The 23,059-nt window shown below is 43.1% G+C and overlaps 1 protein-coding gene across 5 annotated transcripts in view; it reads right to left on the minus strand.

Annotated features, from left to right (window-relative positions):
* FARP1 (FERM, ARH/RhoGEF and pleckstrin domain protein 1) overlaps positions 1 to 23,059 on the minus strand; it is a 256,565-nt gene that overhangs the window by 186,189 nt on the left and 47,317 nt on the right. For all 5 annotated transcript variants that reach the window (XM_081129008.1, XM_081129004.1, XM_081129007.1 and 2 more), the window contains exon 2: positions 20,606 to 20,799. In XM_081129008.1, the coding sequence (XP_080985134.1) occupies positions 20,606 to 20,776 (171 nt within the window). In that variant the 5' untranslated portion in view covers positions 20,777 to 20,799. The remainder of the gene's footprint in view (positions 1 to 20,605; positions 20,800 to 23,059) is intronic.

The raw sequence follows: 23,059 nt of genomic DNA on the forward strand, positions 1-23,059 counted from the left end.
GGTTTGAGATGGAAAAGCTATGTTTTCTTCCAAATGAATAGCTAAGCAAAACAGCACCATTTATTAAAGAAACCATTCTTTTTCCACCCAATTTAAATGCACTTTACATATATAAATTCCCATATGTACAAGGAATCTTGATTCTATTTCCATGCCAGTACCTGCTGTTTTAATTCAATGGTTCTAAAACTCTAACATCTGAAAGAGTAAGCCCCATTTTACATATTTCAAAAACGTCTTGATTCTCATACATTTATTCACCCACATGAACTTAAAATCATTTTGCCTGGTTTCCCATCCCCACCACCTAAAAAAAGCAATGCTCAGGTTGCAAGGGCACAGAATGTGTAAATTCCTTTAGAGAGAATATTTTATGTACTGTCTTTCCATCTAGGAGTATGGTGTGTTCTTCCACTATTTAGATCTTGTTTAAATTCCTTCCCTTAAGTTTTCCTTAGACATTTTCCCTGCTCGTTAATATCATTTCTAAGTATTTTTTTACTCTGACAGGTTTAACTTATACTACGGGTGGTTTCTCTTTCCTATTTTTCTGTATTTTCCAGTTTTCTATAATGAGAGTGTTGCTTGCATTATGTTTAAAATTGAGGGCAATGGGGGATTACTTTTTTTTTTTTAAAGTGTTTGGAAGTAGTAAACAGAGAGAAATCACACCTTTACACTTCATTTTCCCATCCCAAAGCTCACAGGCACTGTGGTGAGGAAAAGCTAGAATCCCCCGTTTACCGCGGTCTGTCCTCTAGGACTTCTCTCTCTCTGATCCAGTGCCAGGGACCTGACCGAGCCCAGAGCTGCCTTCTGAGTTTTTCCCTCTTTCTAATGTCTGAGAGTTTAAGTTCCCAATTGGTTTCAAGATCAATCATGGCCAACAAGCCACTTACTCCCAGCTTGCCTCAAAGAATATTCAATGCAGTCTAGCTTCCTTGGTCTAACAGAGTGCCCAAAAATTCAACTCCCCATCTAAGGACAGGGTTTGAGAATGAAGGTGAGGTAAGGTGAAAGAAAGTCCCTGTTCAACACTCCAGACTGCTGAAAGGCAGCACCAAGCGGAGGCTAGTTTCCTTTAAGAAACAGCTGACCTGCACAGGATATAAAATTGCAGGACTCAGCCAAGATGCTAATGCAAAATAAGTCTTGCCAGAAGAAAGTGACAGCGAGTGAAGTCACAACTTGGTTGCACACGTGGACTCTTTCCTGATTAGGGAAGAAATCCTCAGAGTCAGATGTAGACACATTTACTCACACCAGTGAAGAAGTGAGATAGCTCTCTCACTGTTTCTAATTTCTGAACTGAAAAGGAAATACACAAGCCAAGAGTCCTTGTGAAACTGACAGCTGGCACCTTCCCGAGATAAGCAGGGCACTTTTATTTGAGAGGAAAACCTAAGTAGCATCTGAGATCTGAGCACTAGCAGAAGACACCAAATGATTTATACGTAATGCTATAAAAAGTCAGAATTCCTGTCGTTCCTCGACCACAATCTTTGAAGTTTGAAAAGAAGTAAAAACTTCCTTAGGAATACAAAACTTCCTCACTGAATTAAGTAGTGAGCAAAGTGAGTCCCAGAGCTTCTCAGTTTCACCCAAGAAATCAAATTTCTTCACATACACAGAATCCTCCGTAGAACCTGTAATAACAAGTAAACATAATTTCCTAATCATGGTTCCCCACTGGGGAACCCTCCTGGCCTTTCCCCCAACCCCTCACTCTCTCCTTCCCTGAGGTAGGTCTTAATGTGATGGGTGAATTTAGGGGGAGCATCTGAGTCTTCTCACTCAGACCATTCCCCTTTCTGGTCAGTCCTGCCTACGGACACAGCATATACAGTCTGGACAGATCTCACCTCAGGGCACCTGTGCTGGCCCCATCTGTATGCCAGTGACTGGGTGGTGAGTCTGTCTAACCCCAGGCACAGTTATCAGCACCGCTGGCCAGCACCGAAGTCCAGCATTTTCAGTCTTAGGGCTGACGCTATGATTGGCGGTAAACAGTGTGCCTCCTCAGTTGGTTCTGAACTCAGGAGAGGAAGAAAATGTTATTAACACCACCCCCTCTTTAAACAATCCCTGTATTTCAACAAAGAACTCTATGTAAACAAAAAAGTAAGATGGGCTGAATGAGGTGCTTTGCCAACGCCCTCAACTATCTATACTTTGCCAAGAAAAACCATTGGGCCCTAGAGTTAAACCCAGGGCAATACTACTCATTTAGAACCACAAAACCTGCAGGGCCGGGCCCGGGAGGGAGTGCAAACCTTGGCAGGGCCCTCCTGAATGACAACAGCACATAAGGCCTCCGTGGGGTCCTCACGTGATCTTCTGTATTCAGGGAAACTATTAAGGCCTTTTTCTGGGAAAATCAGACCATACTATCAAAAACATCATTCCCTCTACAAAGCTTCCAAGCACTGCACTCTCAGTAGACATATAATTTGTAAGTACATGATCCTTACCCGCCTTACTACTTAGGTGCATTAGTGCCCATTTAAGGAATCTACCTTGACAGCACGGAAACCTAAAAACTACTTCTGATAAATAATTTTCCCTACAAACCCTAGCAGTTCTCCAAAATAACAGTAAATGAAGTCTGAAGTCACCGCATACCAAACCGTGGTTTACAACGTGGAAGACTTAAATGGGAGACTATGGGAAGGAAAAATAAGAAGGCTCCGAAGAGTCATTAACCAAAAACCTAAGTGAAAGAGCAAATCTTAACGAGGATATTTTATTCTCTACAGGAAGGAGAAAAACACTGTGGTCCCTTTATGGATCCTAAGACAGCAATAGAAATGGATTACAAAACAGCATCGAAGTGGGAAAAGCTACGTGTTTGCCCCATAAACTGTTTTATTGGTTCTGTTGTGCTCCCCCAGCTGACACTAAGCTTGTCCAGGGTTTTATCTTTCTGCCGTCACTTTTCTATCCCTCCCTTGCCCTAATCTTAAGGACTCATTCTACATCTTCTGTCCAAATATCAGCTTGGCCCAGGAAGTATTTTGCAGTTATCCTTGCTCCCCAAGCCCATCACGGGGAACTGCTAAACCATTCCCTGTAATCGCAGGGCTGTGGACAAGCTGGAGGTAATTTCTCTGCTTATCTCCTATACTCCTAGATTCTTCCTCTTTGAGATCCCCTCCACCCAACAGTAACTATGTTTCCCAAGGTGGATAGAATAAGGAACGGCCAACATGTACAATATGCCTGGTTTTATGAAAAGATCTTCTAAAAGACCAATGGGGTGTTTGCCCGGCTCACAATAATTCCAGCCCATGTTATTTGGCCGTGGTAAACTGTTCTCAGTGACTTTTCAACAAGCCGCCTCCTCTACTTATATTAGCCAGAATCTTTTTCTGTTGCTTTACAACTCAAAGACTCTTGATTGAGAAAATATATTAAAAAACTGTAAGGAGCCTGGCCGGGCGTGGCTCAGTGGCTGAGCATCGACCTAGGATCCAGGCGATCGGGGTTTGATTCCCGGTCAGGGCACATGCCCAGGTTGCAGGCTCGATCCCCAGTCAGAGGCGTGCAGGAGGCAGCCGATCAATGACTCTCTCATCACTGATGTTTCTTTCTCTCCCTCTCCTTTCCTCTCTCTGAAATCAATAAAGATATATTTTTTAAAAAACTGTATGGAAATAGCATAAAATACCCATACCTTTGTCTGGTTAAATAACAGGGGCTTTTTTCTTTAAGTTTTATGCATTTTCCCTATTTTCTAAAATGAACACATTGTTTTACAGGTGTGTATGAAGGGACTCGTAAGGTTTTACGGTAAATTTTTTTTAAAGACCAGATGTTTCTCTGGTTCTCACTAAATCTCATAATCTGTTCAAAGACACCAAAACCTCTAATGTCCGAAGTTATCATGTTAACATGCAATTATTAACATGAGGTGCTACAAAAGCTTTGTGGACAATGAATTTTTTTCAATAATGCCCAATCAATCTCTCTCTCTCTCTCTCTCTCTCTCTCACTAGAGAGGGGCATACCAAATTCTCCCAGGCAAGTAAAAAGCAACGACTTTCATTTATCCCATGGCCCCCTGGCTCTTGGGCATGACCAGCAACCATTATGAAACCTGCTAGGAAATACCAGTATACCATCACAACTTGGATTTTAAATAATGCTTTTTTCTTTGAATAATTCTTAAAACACACACAAAAATTATATATTCATTCTACTTTTTCTTTATCTACTTCTCCAGCTTGCAATGGCCAATACAATAGAGATAAATGAGGCCTAGTAACTCAGGAGAAGGGAGATACTGCAAGTCCCACAGCTTTGCACCCATGTTGCTGACATCTCCCTTCTAGCTGCTAGTATCTGCTGTGCTGAGACCTTATCCTCTAAGAAAAAATACTTATTAGATGATGCTACATGTCCCATTGCCACCATAAGTTAATAATATTCTATACTGTCATTCAGAGGCCCCAAGTGTTGAATAAGATAAATAGAAAGGATTTCATAATGGTAAAATCTACTCAAATGCTATCCTCTTGGGACACAAATTTTAAAGTTGCTTGTAAAAATTCTTGGCTACAGGTTTCCAAATGCTACAATAGAAGCAGAATAAATACCATTTTGACTTGTTTCATCTTCATTGTCAGATGAGACTTTGCAAAGGAGGAGAAAGTGTGGGCAGGGCAAAGAATAGAAAATTTATCGTTTGCTGGGAATTAACTAGAGCAAGGTCCAAATGGTATGTCTTGGCAGATCTCTGCTCGAATGTCAGACATTACTCAAAAACAATATTTAATTACAGATCTGTGTGCCAAGTGCAGCAAGAAGATACTACTCGGCTTGCTTACTGGAAGATATATTTTATGCAATATTAAAATATTCAGTTTCTGAGGTTATTAAAAACCTATGTCAGCTAGTCAATTCACATAGAAATTGCTAGAAAATAAAATATGCATACCACCTTTGGTAATTTCAGTATCATCTTGAAATTATCTTTCCAAAGTGTCCTCAATCATTAGAGAGCCTAAAACTCAGCAAACAATGAAACTGGAGGTAAATGGATCCTTTGAATTAAGTGATATGCTAAAGGTCCCATGAGCAGATCAATGAACAAAGAAGGTCTATTAACTATGTACTCCTGGTGTGTGCAAGACATACACCGGCAGTTGTAGAGGTCACAAAGAACCCCATTCCAGCCTTAAAGGATTTAACATCTCTCTAGGAGACAAGAGCCATAAAATGTTAACTAATGATATAGAAACAGGAGATAAACACCCACTGATGCCCAGCATGCTAGTGAAACTTAAATGCTACCTTGGATGTCGTCTTCAGAGCATCTTCATCAGTTATCTATAGAGATGAAGTCACAATACTTGAATCTATTCCCACAACTCCCAACACTTGCCTGGTACACTCTCGGGATTCAACTGAAGTATAGTGCAGTAGAGACAAAGGTCTAGGCTATTTTCCTCAAGAGCTGAAATCAGCTGTGACTATTTTAACTAGTTTCCAATTTTTTTTTAATTATAGTAAAAAAACACAGACATAACATAAAATTTCCTATCTTAACCATTTTAAAGTGTACAGTTCAGTAGTGTTAAGTATGTTCACATAGATCTCCAGAATTTTTTCATCTTGCAAAACTGAAACTACAAGTCTCCACCAGTAGATGAGTGGACAAAAAAGTTGTGGTACATTTACACAATGGAGTATTACTCGGCTGTAAAAAGGAAGAAAATTTTACCCTTTGTGATACCATGGATGGACCTAGAGGCCCTTATGGTAAATAAACCAGCCAGAGAAAGACAAGTACCATATGATTTCACTCATATGTGGAATCTAATGAACAAACTGAACTACCAAGCAAAACAGAGACAGACACATAGATAGAGAGCAGGCAGACAGCTCAGATTGGGGGTGTTGGGAGGGTGAAGGAACCGAGCATAAAAGAGAAAGAACTCATGGACACATACAACACTGTAGTGACTGTGGGGGGTAGAGGGGTGGGTGCAGGTGGGAGAGGGTATAGGAAGGATAAATGGTGATGGAAAAAAATTAAAAATAATTTTAAAAACAACTCTTCATTTCCCCCTCCCCCCAATCCCTGGCAATCACCATTCTATTCTGTCTCTATGAATCTGACTACTCTTGGTACCTCATGTAATTGGATTCACATAGTATTTGTCTTTTTGTGACTGGCTTATTTCACTTAACATAATATCCTCAAGGTTCATCCATGTTGTAGCATGTGTCAGAATTTCCTTCCTTTAAGACTGAATAATATTCCAAACTATGCATATACCACGTTATTCATTCATCCTCGACACACATTTGGGCTGCTTCTACCTCCTGGCTATTGTAAATAATGCTATACTAAACACAGATGTACAAATATCTCTTCAAGACCCTGATTTCAGTGATTTGGGATATATGCCCAGAAGAGAGATTGCTAGATCATATAGTAATTCTGTGTTTAATTTTTTGAGAACTCGCCATAATATTTTCCATAGGGGCTGCCATTTTACATTCCCACCAAATGGGCACAAGGGTTTCAAATCTCTGCATCCTCGCCAACACTTGTTATCTTCTGTTTTGATAGCAGCCAACCTAATGGGTGGGAGGTGATATACTACTGCAGTTTTAATTTGCATTTCTCTAATGATTAGTGATGTTCTTTGGCATAACTGTTTGAAGACAGAGAATTCTGGGTTAACAGAGAAGGCTTATTTTTTTCAACCTGGACTAATACATCCAGGCAATGGATATTTGCCAGAATCAGAGTGAATGACGTTAGAAACGCAACAGGAAGACATTAGGAGGTACTACACAGTGACTCTCCCATTACTGAGTCACTGAAAAATTCTGGGGAAGGAAGGGAAATGACTCAAAACCAATCTACTCCTACAGTTCACTTGATTGAAACAGCCAAGGTTTCTCATCTAATATGACTACCCATAGCACAGGTCTCATTTTAATGATGCATGTGTGTGATTTAAGACAGTTTGGGGAGCTGAAGGTCTCTTCCACTTACTGGGAAAATGTCCCATCCTACATTGTGCTCCAAGGGAACCAGAGCAGAAAACAGGAACCAAACTTGTACAGCCAGAAGTCACAGCGACAAAAGGTCTAACCACTTCTAAAATGATGTTTCATAAAGAAGCCAAACAGTGAAAGCTACTATATGTTTGGGTTGAATTGCTCCCCCAAATTCATATGTTGAAGTCCTAAGCTCCAGTCCCCAGAAACCTTATTTGGAAGCAAGTGATCAAGTTAAGATGGTGTCATTAGGGTGGGCCCTTAACCAATATTACTGTGGCCTCATAAAAAGAAGAAACTGGGAGACAGAAGCAGAGAGAGAGAATGTCATGTGAAGGTGAAGGCAGAGATTGGCAGAGATCGCCAGCAAAGCACCAGAAACTGGGGAGAGGCCTGGAGCAGATAGATCCTCCCTCACAGCCTCAGGAGGAACTAAACCTGCCAACACCTTGATCTCAGACTTCCAGCCTTCAGAACTGTGAGACAATAGATTTCTTTTGTTTAAGCTGCCCCAACTGTGGTACTTTGTTACAGAAGCCCTAGCAAATGAATACCTATATTTAAACAAACGTCAAATTGCATCATTAAGCGAGGGAATAGCCAAGGAAACAGGCAGCAACTGAAGTGTCACCTTGATGCTACAGCAGAAAGCGGTGCCCGTAGTACTTAGAAATATCACTATCTGCCCCAGGGGCGCATATGGGTACAGGGCACAGAGAAAAAGAGCTTGCTTTAGTCTAGTCCCTTGTGTTCTACCAAACAATAACCAAAAACAAAACCAATGCCCCAGGAACCTTAGTCAAGCATTTCTGGAGCCCAGCAGAGGGCAAAAATAAGTTTGGAGACTAAGCAATGCTACTTGTACCCACATAAAACCTCTCTCTAAACGGCCCTGGGTTGGCAGGACACCAGAGGGCTGCTGGCTGGTGTCTCAGCTTCTGTTGAACCAGTTTTCTGAAGGAAATTAGGACTTTATTTTCTGAGACCCATGTACCTTTCAGGAGCTTCAGAACAAGCAAGGCAGCAGTGTGCACTAATGGAAAAGCCCACCTCAGGGAAACTGCCCTTGGAATGGAAAGGTAGGCGGGGAAGAAGATCAACTTTTCATTAGGGGTTTCGAAAGTTAGGACACACTAAGACCTTGCTTGGAACGAAGTTTTTCCTCTTTAGATGTGAATAATGAGTGAGAGCCCCACACACCAGGAGACTGAGCAGGCGCGTCAGCACGTGGTCAGCACGTGGTCAGCACGTGGGAACCCCAGTCATCACAGTAAAATGATGAGCTGTGAAACCCAATTAATACAGGGAAAGTCGTTCTCTGCACTGTATTACAAAACCAGACATTCCAGCTCTAATATGTCATCTTGGTTCTTACAAAAATAACTAAATCAGGCTAAGGGGTGACAGGATGGCTAACAGTAGTATCTAAGTTTTGTTTCAACTCACTTATATATTCAGTATATGCTGTGTGGCTTATTTTGGGGGCTTTCTTGGTTGTTGTTTTTAAATCCTCACCCGAGGATATACTTTTTCCATTGATTTTCAGAGAGAGTGGAAGGGAGGAAAGGGCAGAGAGAGAGAAAAACATAAACATGAGAGAGACACATTGATTGGTTGCCTCCCGCACGTGCCCCAATAGGGGTGGGGAACGAATGAACCTGCAACCCAGGTACATGCCCTTGACCAGGAATCGAATCCACAACCCTTTGGTGCCCACGCCAATACTCTACCACTGAGCTACACAGGCTAGGGCCTGTGTATCGTATTTTTCTTCATCATTTGGATTCTACTGATAAAACTGTCTACAAATTAAATAAAGGCATGTCCATGAATCACAGAACTTACATGTGAATAAAAGGTATCTAGTGCCTATGTGTGAAGCAGTGTTCTGCAGGAGATGGGATGAAGGATGGCAGGTCAGTGGGTGTAACGGGCAACTCATTACCTGAGACTGCAGGGATAGAAGTGAAAGCAGAGAACAGGGACAAGCTTAAGTTTTAGACCCTGATTAGCCCATGCCAGAGGCCTCGATTTTATCTAAGAGTCTTGGTCATCTCCTAAGAGAGAAGGCACCCTGGCTGCTCTCTCACTGCCCCTGCTGGCTGGACTCTCCAGACTGCCCATCTTGGCTCTCCTGTGGGCTTTGGGTGGGATCAGCAATGAGAGGCACTGACGGGTGGTCAGGAAGTGAAGGTGGGCTGTTCACCACCCCCTGGCCCTGCTGTGGCCTGGCTCCTGCTGGCAGGGCCCTCCCGCTTGGCCACAGTAAGACCATCTTGGGATCCAATCCCTCTTCTTGCCCCTTCGGGACTAAGGGTGATAACATCTTCCCACTGCTGCTTCATTACCCCTTACCGCCATCCTGAACTCTTCCTGTCCGTGCTTCTAAGAATTGTCCTGTCAGTGAATTATTTCCATGTAAAACCTTTTTAGTTTGTCATGTGTTTCTTGCTGTGAATCTGACTGGTGGAGTCACACGAGTAAGAGGACCTGCAGGGTCTAGAAGGTCTGCAACTGCCACCATAGGACACAGAAAAGCAGTGGCCAAGGGCACTCTTTTATAGTAGCCACGATATTCCGCAGACCAGGTGAGATCTGAGTGTGTAAATTTACAGTGGCAACAGCCTCTGTAGTACTGTCAGTTTTTCCAGCAGCTCTTAACTACCTGGGTGCAGCAGCCAAGAAGGAAGGAGCTGTGGCCACTTCCAGAATCGCAGCAAAGCAAGGGAGGAGCATCCTAAATGCTAAATCACTGAGATCTGAACAGAGAGCATGAGATCAATGAGGGCCGGGTACCTGGGAGAAAAGGGCCAAGGTCACTACAAGGCTAAAGGACAGTGTAATGAGAGGGACAAGACAGACAGGCAGATCCGTTAGGATTCAGAAAACCAACTCATTGCAAGCACTGGAAAAAGATGACAAGCACTGATAGTGAGCTTTCATTAAAATGTCACTAAATATTTACTATCGGACATCGATCACATTCAAGTGTCCCCTGTACCCTGAGACAATCAGTCACACATGCCTTTTATATCTTACTTCTGCTGTTCCACATACTGAGAATTTGGAATTAAGGGATGCTCTGAGTATGAGCCTTAACTATGTTTTTCCAAGAAATATTAAAAAGAAAATCTCTCACCCAGCTGGTATGGTTCAGTGGTTGAGTGTCAACCCAGGAATTAAGAAGTCTCAGGTTCAGTTCCCAGTCAGGGCACTTGCCAAGGCTGCAGGCTCAGATCCCCAGTAAGGGGCGTGCAGGAGGCAGCCAATCAATGACTCTCTCATCACTGATGTTTTTATCTTTCTCTCTCCCTCTCCTTTCCTCTCTCTGAAGTCAATGTTTCTCTCTCTATCCCTCTCCCTTCCTCACTCTCTCTAAATATCAATTTTAACAAAGCATTTAAAAAGAAAAGGAAATTTTTCTATAAAATTTGCAGTAAGAACAAAGACTAAACTGCTTTAAAGAGCTGTGTGTTGAGGGAAATCCCTCTTGCAGCTCACTGTGAAATACATGTTCTTTTTTTATAATGTTAAATATGCTTTTATCGGGGGGGGGGGGGGGTGGTGATGAATTGTGTCCCCTAAATTCGTGCACTGAAGTCCTAACCTCCAGTACTTCAGAATGTGACCTTATTTGCAAACAGGCTTTTTACAGAGGTAATTAAGTTAAAATGAGGTCATTAGGATGAGCTCTAATTCCATAGGGCAGGTGTCCTTATTAAAAAGGGGAAATGTGGAGACACCAACATAGGGAGAACACTGGGTCAGAAGGCAGGAAGAGATGGGGGTACTGGAGTCTACCAGCCAAGGAATGCCAGAGATTGCCAGCAAACCACCAGAAGGTAGGAGAGAGGTGTGGGACAGATTCTCCCTCAGAAGACACCAACCCGACCAGCACCCTGATCTTGGACTTTAAGCCTCCAGAACTTTAAGAGGGTGCATCTCTCTTGTGTAGGTCCTCCGATTTATGCTACTTTGCTATGGCAGCCCTAGGAAACTAATGCAGATTTTCACAGTGAAAAAGATATTGCTGTGATACCCTAATAACCAATGCTCTTTGGTCTTGCTTTTCAATGCATGAGACAGACAGTCTTATGTCTAGACCAAAGGTAATGGAGCACTTGAGTGCTGTTTGCTGACACAAACACATCCAGACAAATGACCACTGGGAGATTACATAGTAGCCAAATGCACTTTATAGTTCACCTCATAAGTAAATTGCATCAAAATTAAACAACAAACTAATGACAGCAACCACCCCTATCCTTTGCAATGATTCTGAAAAGAGTCTGTTAAGATGCTGGATTTAAATGGTTTTCCAGCCTGGCCTTCAGTTGGGTGTGGCAAGTTGAACTGAGTAGCTTCTAGACGACAAGGAAATTGAAATGCAGAGTATATATAATTTTTATAATATACATGGAAACCAAGCAATCAACTTCCATTTGATACTTCCAGATTGTGCAATTTACATAATCACTATGAATCTCCCAGAGGTTGGTTTACAGAGCCACAGATTCTCCTTTGTGATTAAAATAAGGCAGTGCCTTTTATTAGCAACATTAGCAATGCGCCTTTCCCGTCAACTGAAGGAAGACATTATTTCTAGTACAACAGTTGTCATAGAAAGGCCTGTGCCAACTGATTTCCGAGTCCTCTGTGACAGCAGGGTGCTACGCAGGTTGTAAATCTAAGGACTGCCTATGTTCTCCCTCTCTCTGGGTGCTCCCTTCTCACTGGCTGCCAAGTACTAGCAATTCTACCTCCTCCATTTCCCGTGTCTGTCAGTTCCTGGCATTCTGTCTCAAGTCCTTATCAGTCACGCTTAGAAGACACTGCAAGTCCTCCGTTCACGGGGTGTCCCTCCCGCAGACTCAAACCTGTTCAATTTCCTACCCACTTAGGAGAGCCTATCACAGGCATCTGTCTTGGGAACAGCATGACTGACATGCTGGGTTATCCTCTCTAATGGGTGCTTACGGCCAGGAAAGCAGGGTGTAACTGTGGGGAGATGCTGGGCTGGGACCTGGCCCCTTGTCCCCAGCTCTAGGACCTAGACCAAGTCTCTTACGCCCTTTATGCCTCGCCAGGGTCATTTGCGCCTACCTCATAGGGCCACCGGTCAGCCACCCAATGAGATAACGTATGCACAGACTTAGCACAATGCCTGGCACACAGCAAGGGATTTTTAAAAGGGTAGTCATTATTTTTATTCACTTTCTTATCACCAGCAGCACCTTGCCTTGTGTGTCCATAAACATTTGTGGAACTCATATCATGTTTCCAAGATCACATTCCATAAAGTAACTGCAGGGCCACAGAATTCCATTGTGGGTATCTAGGCTAGCTTCCTGTTTGTATAAATGAGGAGAGATAAATCTACAAAACTCTCAGCTATGAAGTACTAAAGACCTTTAGAATCACTCTTCTATATAATCATTTTAGTTACAGGTGATCCCAAATTGATGAAGTCATTCCATATTTTTCACAGGAGTTAGAACCATGATACCCAACTCAAATGGTGATGAAGACTACAAATAAGTGAATCATTAAAAAAAGCTAATAATTTAAAAATCAGTCTGATTTGTGTGTCAGTCTGTTTCACACTGACATGCAAACAGGAGGGACTAGCCAGCAAAGCGTTCCCTTCAACTGGGCCACTGAGCCCGGGCTGGAAGAGCTGCCCGAGGGTCCCGAAACCCAGCGTCCAGTCTGTGCTGGATGGATGCAGGGTTCCAGAAAAGCGCTGGCGGTGAGAAAACGGAGAGCTTCGATCCGAGTAAATAGAGACCAAGGACTGAGAGCAAAGCTAAAGCACACATAAAAATTTTAAGCTAAAAGAAGCCTCTCAATTTTATTTTAGTTGATCCTCACCCAAGAATATGCTTTATTGATTTTTAAAGGGGGGGGAGGGGGAGGGAGAGGGGGAGAGAAGAGAAAGAGGGGGAGGGGAGGGGGAGGGGGCAGGGAGAAGGGGCGGGGCGGGGGAGGGAGAGGGAGAGAGGGAGAGGGGGAAGAGGGAGAGAGGGAGGGGAGAAGAGAAGGGAGAGGGGGAAGAGGGAGGAGGGGGAGGGGGGAGGGAGGGAGGAGAAACACTGATCAGGTGCCTCCCGCAAGCACCCCGACCAGGAATTGAACCTGCGAACCTTCTGGTGTATGGGACAACATTCCAACCAACTGAACCACCCAACCAGGGAGACCCCTCAATTTTAAACACTAACTTAAGCTCAGAGAAGCTGAATATATGTTTTTTTAAAAAAGGAAGTAAATGTGCTTGTCAGAACTTGAGAATTCATCACCACTGTCTAAGCATCACTTCATTCTTGTAGCCCTTTGAAAGCCAACTGGGGTACATCTCTGTTTTAGGTAACGAGTCACCCTCCAAAGAAAGCTCAAGTCTAACGGAAGACTATACAAAACGCTGGGGGTGGGGGAGGAGAATTACCCCACCTGACACAAGTGTGCAACTTTTACAAGTGTTTTCACCTGCTGTCTTCCTTCCATGTCACCTACCCGGCAGCTCTACAGTGAACGCAGGGTCTCCATTCCTGTGAAGAGCAGTAATGAAGCTAAAGCTTAGACTGTAAGGAAGAAAAGGACTGACTTTTATGAGAACTTAATGTGTCCAGAACTCTGCAGAGTGTACCAGAGGCATTTCATCGGAGTTTCACCTGGCAGCATGAAGGAGGAAGTCTCCTTATTTGGACACAAGGAAATAGGTTGGGAATGGTTATCTACTCATCCAGAGCCACACAGCTACTAAGCGATGAAGCCAGGATCCAAGGTCCTACACTTTCCCCTTCAACCTTGTTGTTTCTTATAATTAAGAAAATTTATCTCCATTTAAAAGAGAGGAGAAAAAAGCTGCTTCTCCAACTCCCTAGTTCTCTCAGGATGTTGGCCACTTTAATGTCAGATACAGACCTTCTCAATTACAGTGTATTCTTTTTATTTATTAGGTTCTACTGAGTGATCCTTTTTTCAGGGAGAAAATAGCAAACAGCTGTTCAAGAATTCCTGCCATCATTTCAGGGCAGCAGAACCTGCTTTGATCACAAGCTCTGGAGTTGAAAGGGGCACTCACAAACATTCTGGGCCAACATTTAAATTCTACTCTTCGCTTCTAAGGAGCTAGAAAGGAAGGCTAACAGTACTGGGCTGAAATGATTTATGAAAAAAGTTTTAATCTATTAAAATAGCCTTTAAATTTATCCTCAGGAGGCCAGACCCAGACAGCACCATTTATCATTCAAGTTAAATAAAACACAGAAGAGACTATGCAAAGCAGAGTGGACATAAATACTGTTGCAGAAACTTTGCTAATAAAAGGAGCCAAAAGCAACACTGATAAGGAGAAAAAAAACATTGGCTTATTTTTAAAAAGTTGAGTGAACTTGTGAAATTCCTTCTCCTCATTCTGGTTTAAACTGTAGCTGCTTAAGGGGCAGTTAACACAGCTCTGGGCATACACATCTCCCTCTGGTTTTAAATGGCCAATTAAGTTTTATTTAGGTCTCACCAACACTGCAGCACCCATCACCTCCTTGTTATGCGCATTTCACACAAAAGGAGACTAGACTTTGGATGGTGAGCACTCAATGTAATACACAACACCTGAAACTTAGTTATTCACCAATGTTACTCCAATAAATTTAGTATTTTTAAAGACAAAAGAAAATAAAGTAGCCCTGAAACTCATACCTGCCTTCTAATATCACTATAATCAGGTCAACCAGAGGGAACAAGCCCATGCCAGAGACCAGTAATTCTGAGAGAGAGAGAGAGAGAGAGAGAGAGAGAGAGAGAGAGAGAGAGAGAGGAGGAAGACATGGTTTCCCCCAAGACCTTTAGTTAAACGTACATCCCCGTCCCTTTGGGAACAAGAGAAAAAAATTTTCAGCTGCTTATCAAAGAGGGCACATTCCCCCTAGTATGGCTGAAAAAAAATAAAAAGGGAAACAAAATTCATTCAAAATAAGACAAAGAGAAAAGGAAGGTGATTTCCTAAAGACATAGCTGCTATGAGTGAGCACAAGCCCAGCTGGAAGCCGGAGCCTCAGCTTTTCCTGATGTAAACTGGAGGGACAGACACACACACAGAGAACTTTTTAAAAAGACAAACTCCTTTTTCTGAGCTGAAGCTTAAGCAGACAGCTTTGGAATTCTACAACCATGTAAGACCTTTCCTGGAATCACAAAGCCCTCGGAAGAACAAGCTCTCAATTGATGTCAGGCCCAGGTTTCGGTGACAATTAAAGAAATTAAATGGCTGTTAAACATTTTAAAAGGTAAGAAAATGAAATAAATGTTTCATCATTGAAGGGCTGACAGTAAGAGACTCCTAATTAGGTCTCAGAGAGAGCAGAGGCAATTTTGCCCCTAATAAAAAACCTTTACAGTCTCTTTTATTATGACATGCAAACTTACTTCTCTTAAAAATTATAGATGCTTCTGTTTTCAACACACCTGTTTATTTACTACTACTACTGTGTTTTCTAGAAAATATTTGATTTCTTTCAGTCTTCTATTCCCATTGTCAAGTGCATGTAGTTCGGACCAATTTTGTTCAGTGAGGTTACATACATACACATACACACACACAAATTAAATCTCGACATTTCCTGATGCCCCGTAAGTAGCATATCATATATAAATCATAGCATATCACATATAAATCATAGGATATCATATAAATCATAGCATCCTCACCACATATTCTTTTTAGCACTTATCAGGTACACAATAACTATTGTGTCTGATCAGGGTTTGGAAGGTGGGGGAGGGGGTTATTAATTAAAAATCCCTTTTCACAGTTTACCATCTGCCTGAGAATTAACAAATCCAGTCACAGAAAAGTTACACAGTTGATCAACAAAGATGTCAACACAGGGTCCAAACTTCCAAAAAAACAAAAAGGAGAAAAGAAACCTTGAATATAATCTGGACCAGACACCTCATTTTACAGGTGAGCAAACCAAGTCTCGGCAGGGATATAAAGGAACTAATTAGGGAGAGAAGGTTAGGGACGTGACTCAAAGTCTAATGAGAGGTACAGGCAATAAGTACTGTAAGAAGAGAAAGGTGGCCCCCATCAAGAGCCGGGGCTGGGGGGAGGCCTGGACAGTCGGTGGGATTTTTGATCAACCTGTTACAAGTGGAGCATGAATGGTGTTTAAAACGAGGCAAGACCCAGAGCAGCAGGAAGGGAAGAATGGGCTAACCTTCTCCTTGGGAGCTGTTGGAGGCAAGTATGAAACGACCCTGGGGTGAGGCAGTGCAAGCCCGTGGATCTTATGAGGTGGCTGCTCGGTGCAGCGAAGGCGGAGAGTGTGGCAGTCATGAGGGCTGGTCTTCAATCCAAATCCTGTCTTAACTCTGCAAAAGCTCTTCCCATGAGTTCCCTCATCTCAACGAGAAGGCAGCACCAGCCACTTCTCATAATGTGTGAGAGTTAAATGACTGAACATAGGTGTGGGTCAGTGACGAGCACTGGGTAACTGCTGGGTCCAGGCACTGTTCAGGTGTAGGATCCAATGATAAAGAACAGAAGAGGCCTTGCTCCCCAAAGAACTCACACTCAAACTCTACCTGCGGGAGGCCAAAAATAAGCATGTAAACAAAAGAATTTCCTGGCATGAGATGCTCATGCAGCAGGTAAAACACCCAGGAAAGTGGTGGAGATAACATGGAAGCAGCTCAAGAAACTGGGCTGTCCATAGCAGACCCTCAATGAGGGCTCACTGCTCTCTCCCAGCCTCCCCAACTCAAGTTCATATTTTACCCTGGGGCAGTTGGAAGCTATAAAGGCACTGGAGTAAAGCAATGACAAGACACAACTACAAAAAGGCACAATGACTGCTTCTTGGGATGGCCATGGTTGCCGTTGAGTTCTTTCTGCCACAATTAACACTGTGGTACGGCTTCTTAAAGGCCTCACCACTTTCCACCTGCCTGCACCAGGCCACTCCTGCTAACTCCTTAACCAAGTCTAGGAGTCTCCTTGTCACCCATGAGCATCTATCCCAACCATTCTCACCCAGGCTGCTCAAGAGAAGCAAAAGATGGCTTGGTTTTACTTCCTCTGCTCTTCTTGGCTCTTCCTAGAGTGACCTTGCTAATGAAAACACACAAACTGAATAAACACTTGAAGAAGAAACCATCTGCTTCATCCTAAAAACGTCAGTAGGAAGCGTGTTTGTTTACCAGGGGGGTCATGAGGACAGGACACATAAAACCTTCTCAGGGACCTTAAGGGGTGATGATACTGGCGGGGGAGTGGAGGGGGGTCATTAACCCTTTCAGATCCTCAAGAGTCGGTTAGTTTTATAACCTCTGGTTGGAAGAGGAAGCTACATATACCATAAACCACAGGGTGAGGCTTATTTGCACAGCTTTTCCCACATAAAGATGATAAAATGCTGAGGAAGAATTTACTATAAGTATTGTTGTAGAACTTTCAACTGTGCAGAGGAAATACCTATAAAGATTGCCCAAGTTCAAGAGCAGAGGTAGTGGTAAAACTAGCTACAGAGTGGAAAAGTGTGATGCTCACTGCTGAGGCCTTTGAAAAGGTTAAAGTCTTAAATAATTTTTTTAAAGGCTATAAATAGCGATGGAGGCGATCTTGGAGAGTATTGGTTATCTGTGCCAGGAAACATTTGGGGAATTTGCATTTACAATGATGACTTTGCCCATATTCATGCTCTACAAGAAAAGTAATAAGAAAAGGCCCAGGAAATTCAATCCCCAAGGAAAAACATGGTTCAGAGGAGAATGTTCCCAAAGGGAAACTGTAATGACTTCTGGCAGTGTGCCCTGCTCATCTGTGCAGCAAATGTGAGTGAGCAAGGAGAATTCATTCTCTTGGGGCCCCCAATCAAAGGAGGGATCACGTGTGGGCGAGGGGAACTCTTCCAGGGTCACTCAGCTTTGATGAACTCACAGCATAAAGTTTTGGAGCAAAGTTTTAAAGCAGTTATGAGGAGCTGAGTCTCCTGCAATCCTGTGTCACTCTCCTCCAATCCTGAGCACAGTGACGTGAGTCACCATGACCGGCCTGATGCCTTCCAGCTGCATGAAGGCCTGGCTGTTTCAGTTCATAAAGAGCACAAGGTAGCAATTTAGAATCAGCTTAGTCAATAAAAATGCTGATAGCTGCCTTTCTACAAGCACTTATAAAAAAACATTCTCACTGGTTGAGAAAGAACATTCTAACCAAACTAGAAAAGTGAAAACAAAATATGAATGGATGAGGCATGTGAAAAATTAACAATTAATTCTACTTGTAAAATAAACTCATTCCAACATTCAGTCAGCAAACATTTAATGAACACCTACTACATACCAGGTGCTGTGCTAGGTGTCAGGGATGAGACAAGGTATGTGCCCCGAGAAGCCAGCAGAGAGGTGACAGACATCAATACCACTAATCATTTTTGTATTAAGCTCACAGTATGTGTTAAGAGTTGTTCTAAACACCCTACTTGTATCAATTCTTTTTTGTTCTTATAAAATGAGGTAGGGTTTATTATTAGTCTCACTCTACAGGTGAAAAATTGAGATACAAAGAGGTTAAGTACCTTGTTCAAGGTGATCAATATGTTAGAAGGAGAAGCTGGGATTTAAACCCAGGCAGTCAGGCTCCACCCTAATAGGTGTATGAACAAACATCTGAAGGAAGGAAGAAAAAGCCCCAGCTACTGCCTCAAGGAGTTGGCATCTGGGTAAAACGGATAAGGCCTTTAAGGATGCATAGGAGTTTATGGGTGGGGGGGGCTTGCCAATGAGAAAGGCTCCCTCCAAGCAGAGGAATTACAAATACAAAGCACAGACATCAGAAATTGTCAAGTAATACAATTCTGAAGGATGAAAACATTTCTATTCCTATTTCTTAGGCAGAGAGCTTCTATATAGTTCCTAAACAGTAGCTAAGAACAGTCTTGACATTCTTTGGTTTAGGGAAACTGAAGAACTGCAATTGAATATAGTACAATGCTCCCTGTAGTTCATGCACACAACAGCAGCATTTGATAGCTCCCTAGTCCAAACCACATACAGGAACACCATTGAATAGAATGTGTTGCTAGGGACTTGGGCTCAGAAGCCCTTAACAGTACCAAATAGGAAATACTGAAACACTGAAACTAAATACCTCACCAAACCAGTCTGGCAATGCAGAGAAAAATTGCAGGGGGGTTAGAAGGGACAGGCCATGCGTTCTAAAAGGCCTAATTCTAGCAGGCTAGCAGGTGAGCTCCTCAATTTATTTTTACAATTTCAGCAGATGAGCAAACAGCTTTGCTCACCAAAATACGAAGATGTTCCCAAGGCCTTGACAGATATGAAATTCCAAAACAAGAAAATTAGAAAGACACGAAAGTTGTTTGCGACGTACAATAAATTGGTAGTTTTATACATAGCTATTCTGAGGCTTATCTTTCCCTGAGACAATGATAATTCACACTCTCTGGACAATATTCTTTGAAATGAATATAATTTAGTGAATCATATCACTTAAATGATTAAATGATGGGTTACAGACATTAATGCCGACTTCAGTTTCAGTCGCTCTAGCCAACGGGAATAATAGACGGATCGGCTCCACTTTAAAAACAGGTTATGTTCCCAAAGTTTCTTTATAAGTTGGCTGTTTGGAATTCGAGAGCTATTTTCTTCCCCCACAATGTTAGAGGTGGTGCTTAGAACCCAAGACGGAACATGGAAAACAAGATCCAGAGTGTGCTAAAAATCCTATGGACTCATCACATAAGGGATAATGATTCCTGAGAAGCATGCAAAGTTCTGGAGAGCTGGCCGCACACCTCACTCTCCCTGCCTGGGAACAAGAACTCCCCCATCTGTACATGACTGCTAGTGGATCCCTGACCTCTGCTTTCGGAGGAGGTTGGGGGGATGAGGGAGGGCAGGGGGCGATGAGGCAGGGACTCTGAGGAAAATAGCAGGACCATGGTGGTGTGGGGCTCCCACTGATGGAAGAGGCCAAGGCTGGCGGTTCCTTCTTCACTGCCCAGCTCCCAGATGCTCCTTTGCTCCACCCCTGGGATCGTGGGCCTCCGCCCTTCCAGAGCTGCCACACTGTGGGCTCAGGTCAGGGTTTTTCTACACCCCACTCCCCACCTACAAACATGGGCGTCAACTTCTCTTCTGACATGAGAACACCCATACAGGGCTTCGATGGTCTTCTCAGGATTTTTCTTCCCAGTACCTTAGAGCAGTGGCATGCATACACGCACAGAGAAACTGCCTGTGATAAGCAAATTAAACTGAGATCCAGCCACAAGACCACAATTCTCTCCAATTCAAATATATATAGTACATATGCATATACATACACATATATATTTGTATATGGAAAGTCAGTAAAATTCAAGTGATGTGCCCACTGATATCATTATATAGGCAGTTCATGAATAAATGGAGAACAGGTCAGAGGAGAGTGTTGGAGAAGGGGGGATGCTGAATACACAGACCCTCTTCCTGCCACCTCATGTCACTAAAACACAGGAATGAGATGAACTTCCCCATGCCGAAGGCTGCCCACACACTTGAGTTCACAGATACACCCCCAACTTACTGGAACTTCAAATGCCTCCTGGGTGTCATCCAGCATTTGGATTTTGATGGACATGAGTTTTCCTGAAGGTGTTGGGGGCGGCTTCTGTCCATGTTCCAAGGTACTGATCCCCGAATTCTCTGGGGCCCCCAGTCGAGATCCTGGAGTCGGCCTCTGCTCTATTTCTCCCATGATGAAAGCAGATTATATAATGTCTGCAGGAAACAGTGAGAAAGAGAGATACATCAATCAGAGTGGAGACTCACTCATTTAAGCCACTTAAGTAACACTTATGATCTTCTGCCCTTCATCCTGGGAATTTCCCCAAACCACGCCAGGCTCTCCACTGTCTGCACAGGAACCACACAGGGAGAGGCGCCAGTCCATTTACTAACAAGGTCACCTTTAGCCACTCAAACCATGCAAACAGCGGTGCATGTTTTATTCTTTCCTCATTTTACAGTCAGCTCTTCGTAATTCATACCATAGATTCAGTCGTGTTCAACATTATATTCAGTGTCTACAATGAGCCAGGCACTACTTTTTACACATTCTAAGTCTGGTGGGAAGGTAATGAGCAGTGCCTAAGCCATATCATTAGCATTCATTAAGGACACACTAACATACTAAATAATGTGAGTATATAAAGATAAATAGATAAAACATACATCGTGGCTCCCGAGTTTATCATTGGATTGAGGAAACTAAACATACACTCACACAAACACAGGTGAAATCATATAGGGTCTTTTCTCTTGGTTTCTTCTGCTTGTTTCTACAACAATTACTTCCTAATTCATCTCTTTCCTACCTACCCCCCGAGTTGTACCCCTTTCCCCAAGTACATGTTATAGTATAAAGAGTTATTTTCCTAAAAACAAAACACAATCATCTTTCCCTTCCAAGCTGTCCACTCTTCTCTCATGCCACAACCCCACTCCCTGCCCTCCCACTGCCTGCCTTGCTCCAGGTCCTCACATGCGGAGCTCTCTCCGGCTGAATGCTTTGCACTTGTTCTCCACCTGGAAGCTTCTACCGTCACTTTAAAATGCCATTCAAATGTCTCATCCCTGACACCGAGGCAGAGCTCAAGTGTTGCTGCCGCTCTTGCTCATGACCCTGTCAAGCTTCAGCACGGTGGTCGATTCCATCCTGTTTACTTTCCCCATTACATCATAACCCTAAAGCAGAGACCAAACCTTGAGTATTCTTGGGACCTCAGCACCTACCCTGCCTGGCACAGAGTGGAGCTCAATAATGGCTGCTTGATGACTGGGCCAATCGGCCAGGACATTTATGCTATGGCCAACATCTTAAGTGTCACAAGAACACTAAGAAATGAGATTTCAATGAGATGAAGTGTTTTTTAAAGGGAGGGGAGGGCTTCCATCATAGAGAAGGTAGGGATTCAATTCAAATTAGTCTCAAACGTTGGGTAATACTTGAAAGGAGACAGAAACACACAAGGAGAAGGCATGCCAGGAATGCCAACAGCACCAACAAAGCTATGGGACAGACTTAAGATGCCATATAGGAAAAAGAGTGAGAATCAATGCTGAAGAGTTAAAGATGCATTTGGAAAATAGGTAGGAATCAGACTATAAAGAGCCTCAAATGCCTAGTTGAGAAATATCGTCTTTACACTGTAGGTGATAGGGAGCCACCGGGGTAAGAATATGACATAAAAGTAGAACTTTTGAAAAATGAATCTGAAAATGATATACACTGTGGAGTACAAAAAGTGAGACGGGATGGCAGGGGCTGGGGGGTGTCTAGTTACAAAGCTCCTGCATCAATTTGTGCTGCAGGGAAGAACTTGGACAGTGGCGATGGAAACGACAGGTGATCGTGTAAAATCCACTTCTGTGGAAAAACTAACCTGATGTTGTAATCGTTTAGCTACTGAGAGAAGACAAAACTATAATAATGATGAGAAAACTTTAAATCAGGGCAAAGGGGAGGAAGTAGGAGGGAGAGGGTGAGTTTGATTAGGGGCACTGTTCAGGGTTATAAAGGGACACACAGTAGGCTGAGGGGGAGGGGGAGCTGGACGTGAACTACGGATTCAGAGTCGATCTTGTACAAGTGAAAGTGAAGGCAAGTGGGGGACAGAAACAAAAACGCAAACATAACAAACATGCCCAGACATGAGGTCTTATTTGCTAAATTGTGTCCCCCACCCCTAAATTTATGTTGGAGCCCTAACCCCCAGTATATCAGAATGTGACTATTTGGAGAAAGGTTCTTAAAAGGAGGCAAGTTAAAATGAGGCCATTAAGAAGGGTTGTAATCCAATCTGACTGTTGTCCTTTTAAGAAAAGGAATTTTGTACAGAGACATCAGGGATATGTGAGCACAGAAGAAAGACCATGTGAGGACGCAAGAAGAAGATCCCTCATCCCCTAAACTAAATCCTATCTCTCCCTCCGGCCCAAGATCCCCAGATGAATATATGGGGTGGGCAAAAGGAGGTTT

Source organism: Miniopterus schreibersii (genome assembly GCF_964146895.1).
Source record: "Miniopterus schreibersii genome assembly, chromosome: 2".
NCBI lineage: Eukaryota > Metazoa > Chordata > Mammalia > Chiroptera > Miniopteridae > Miniopterus > Miniopterus schreibersii.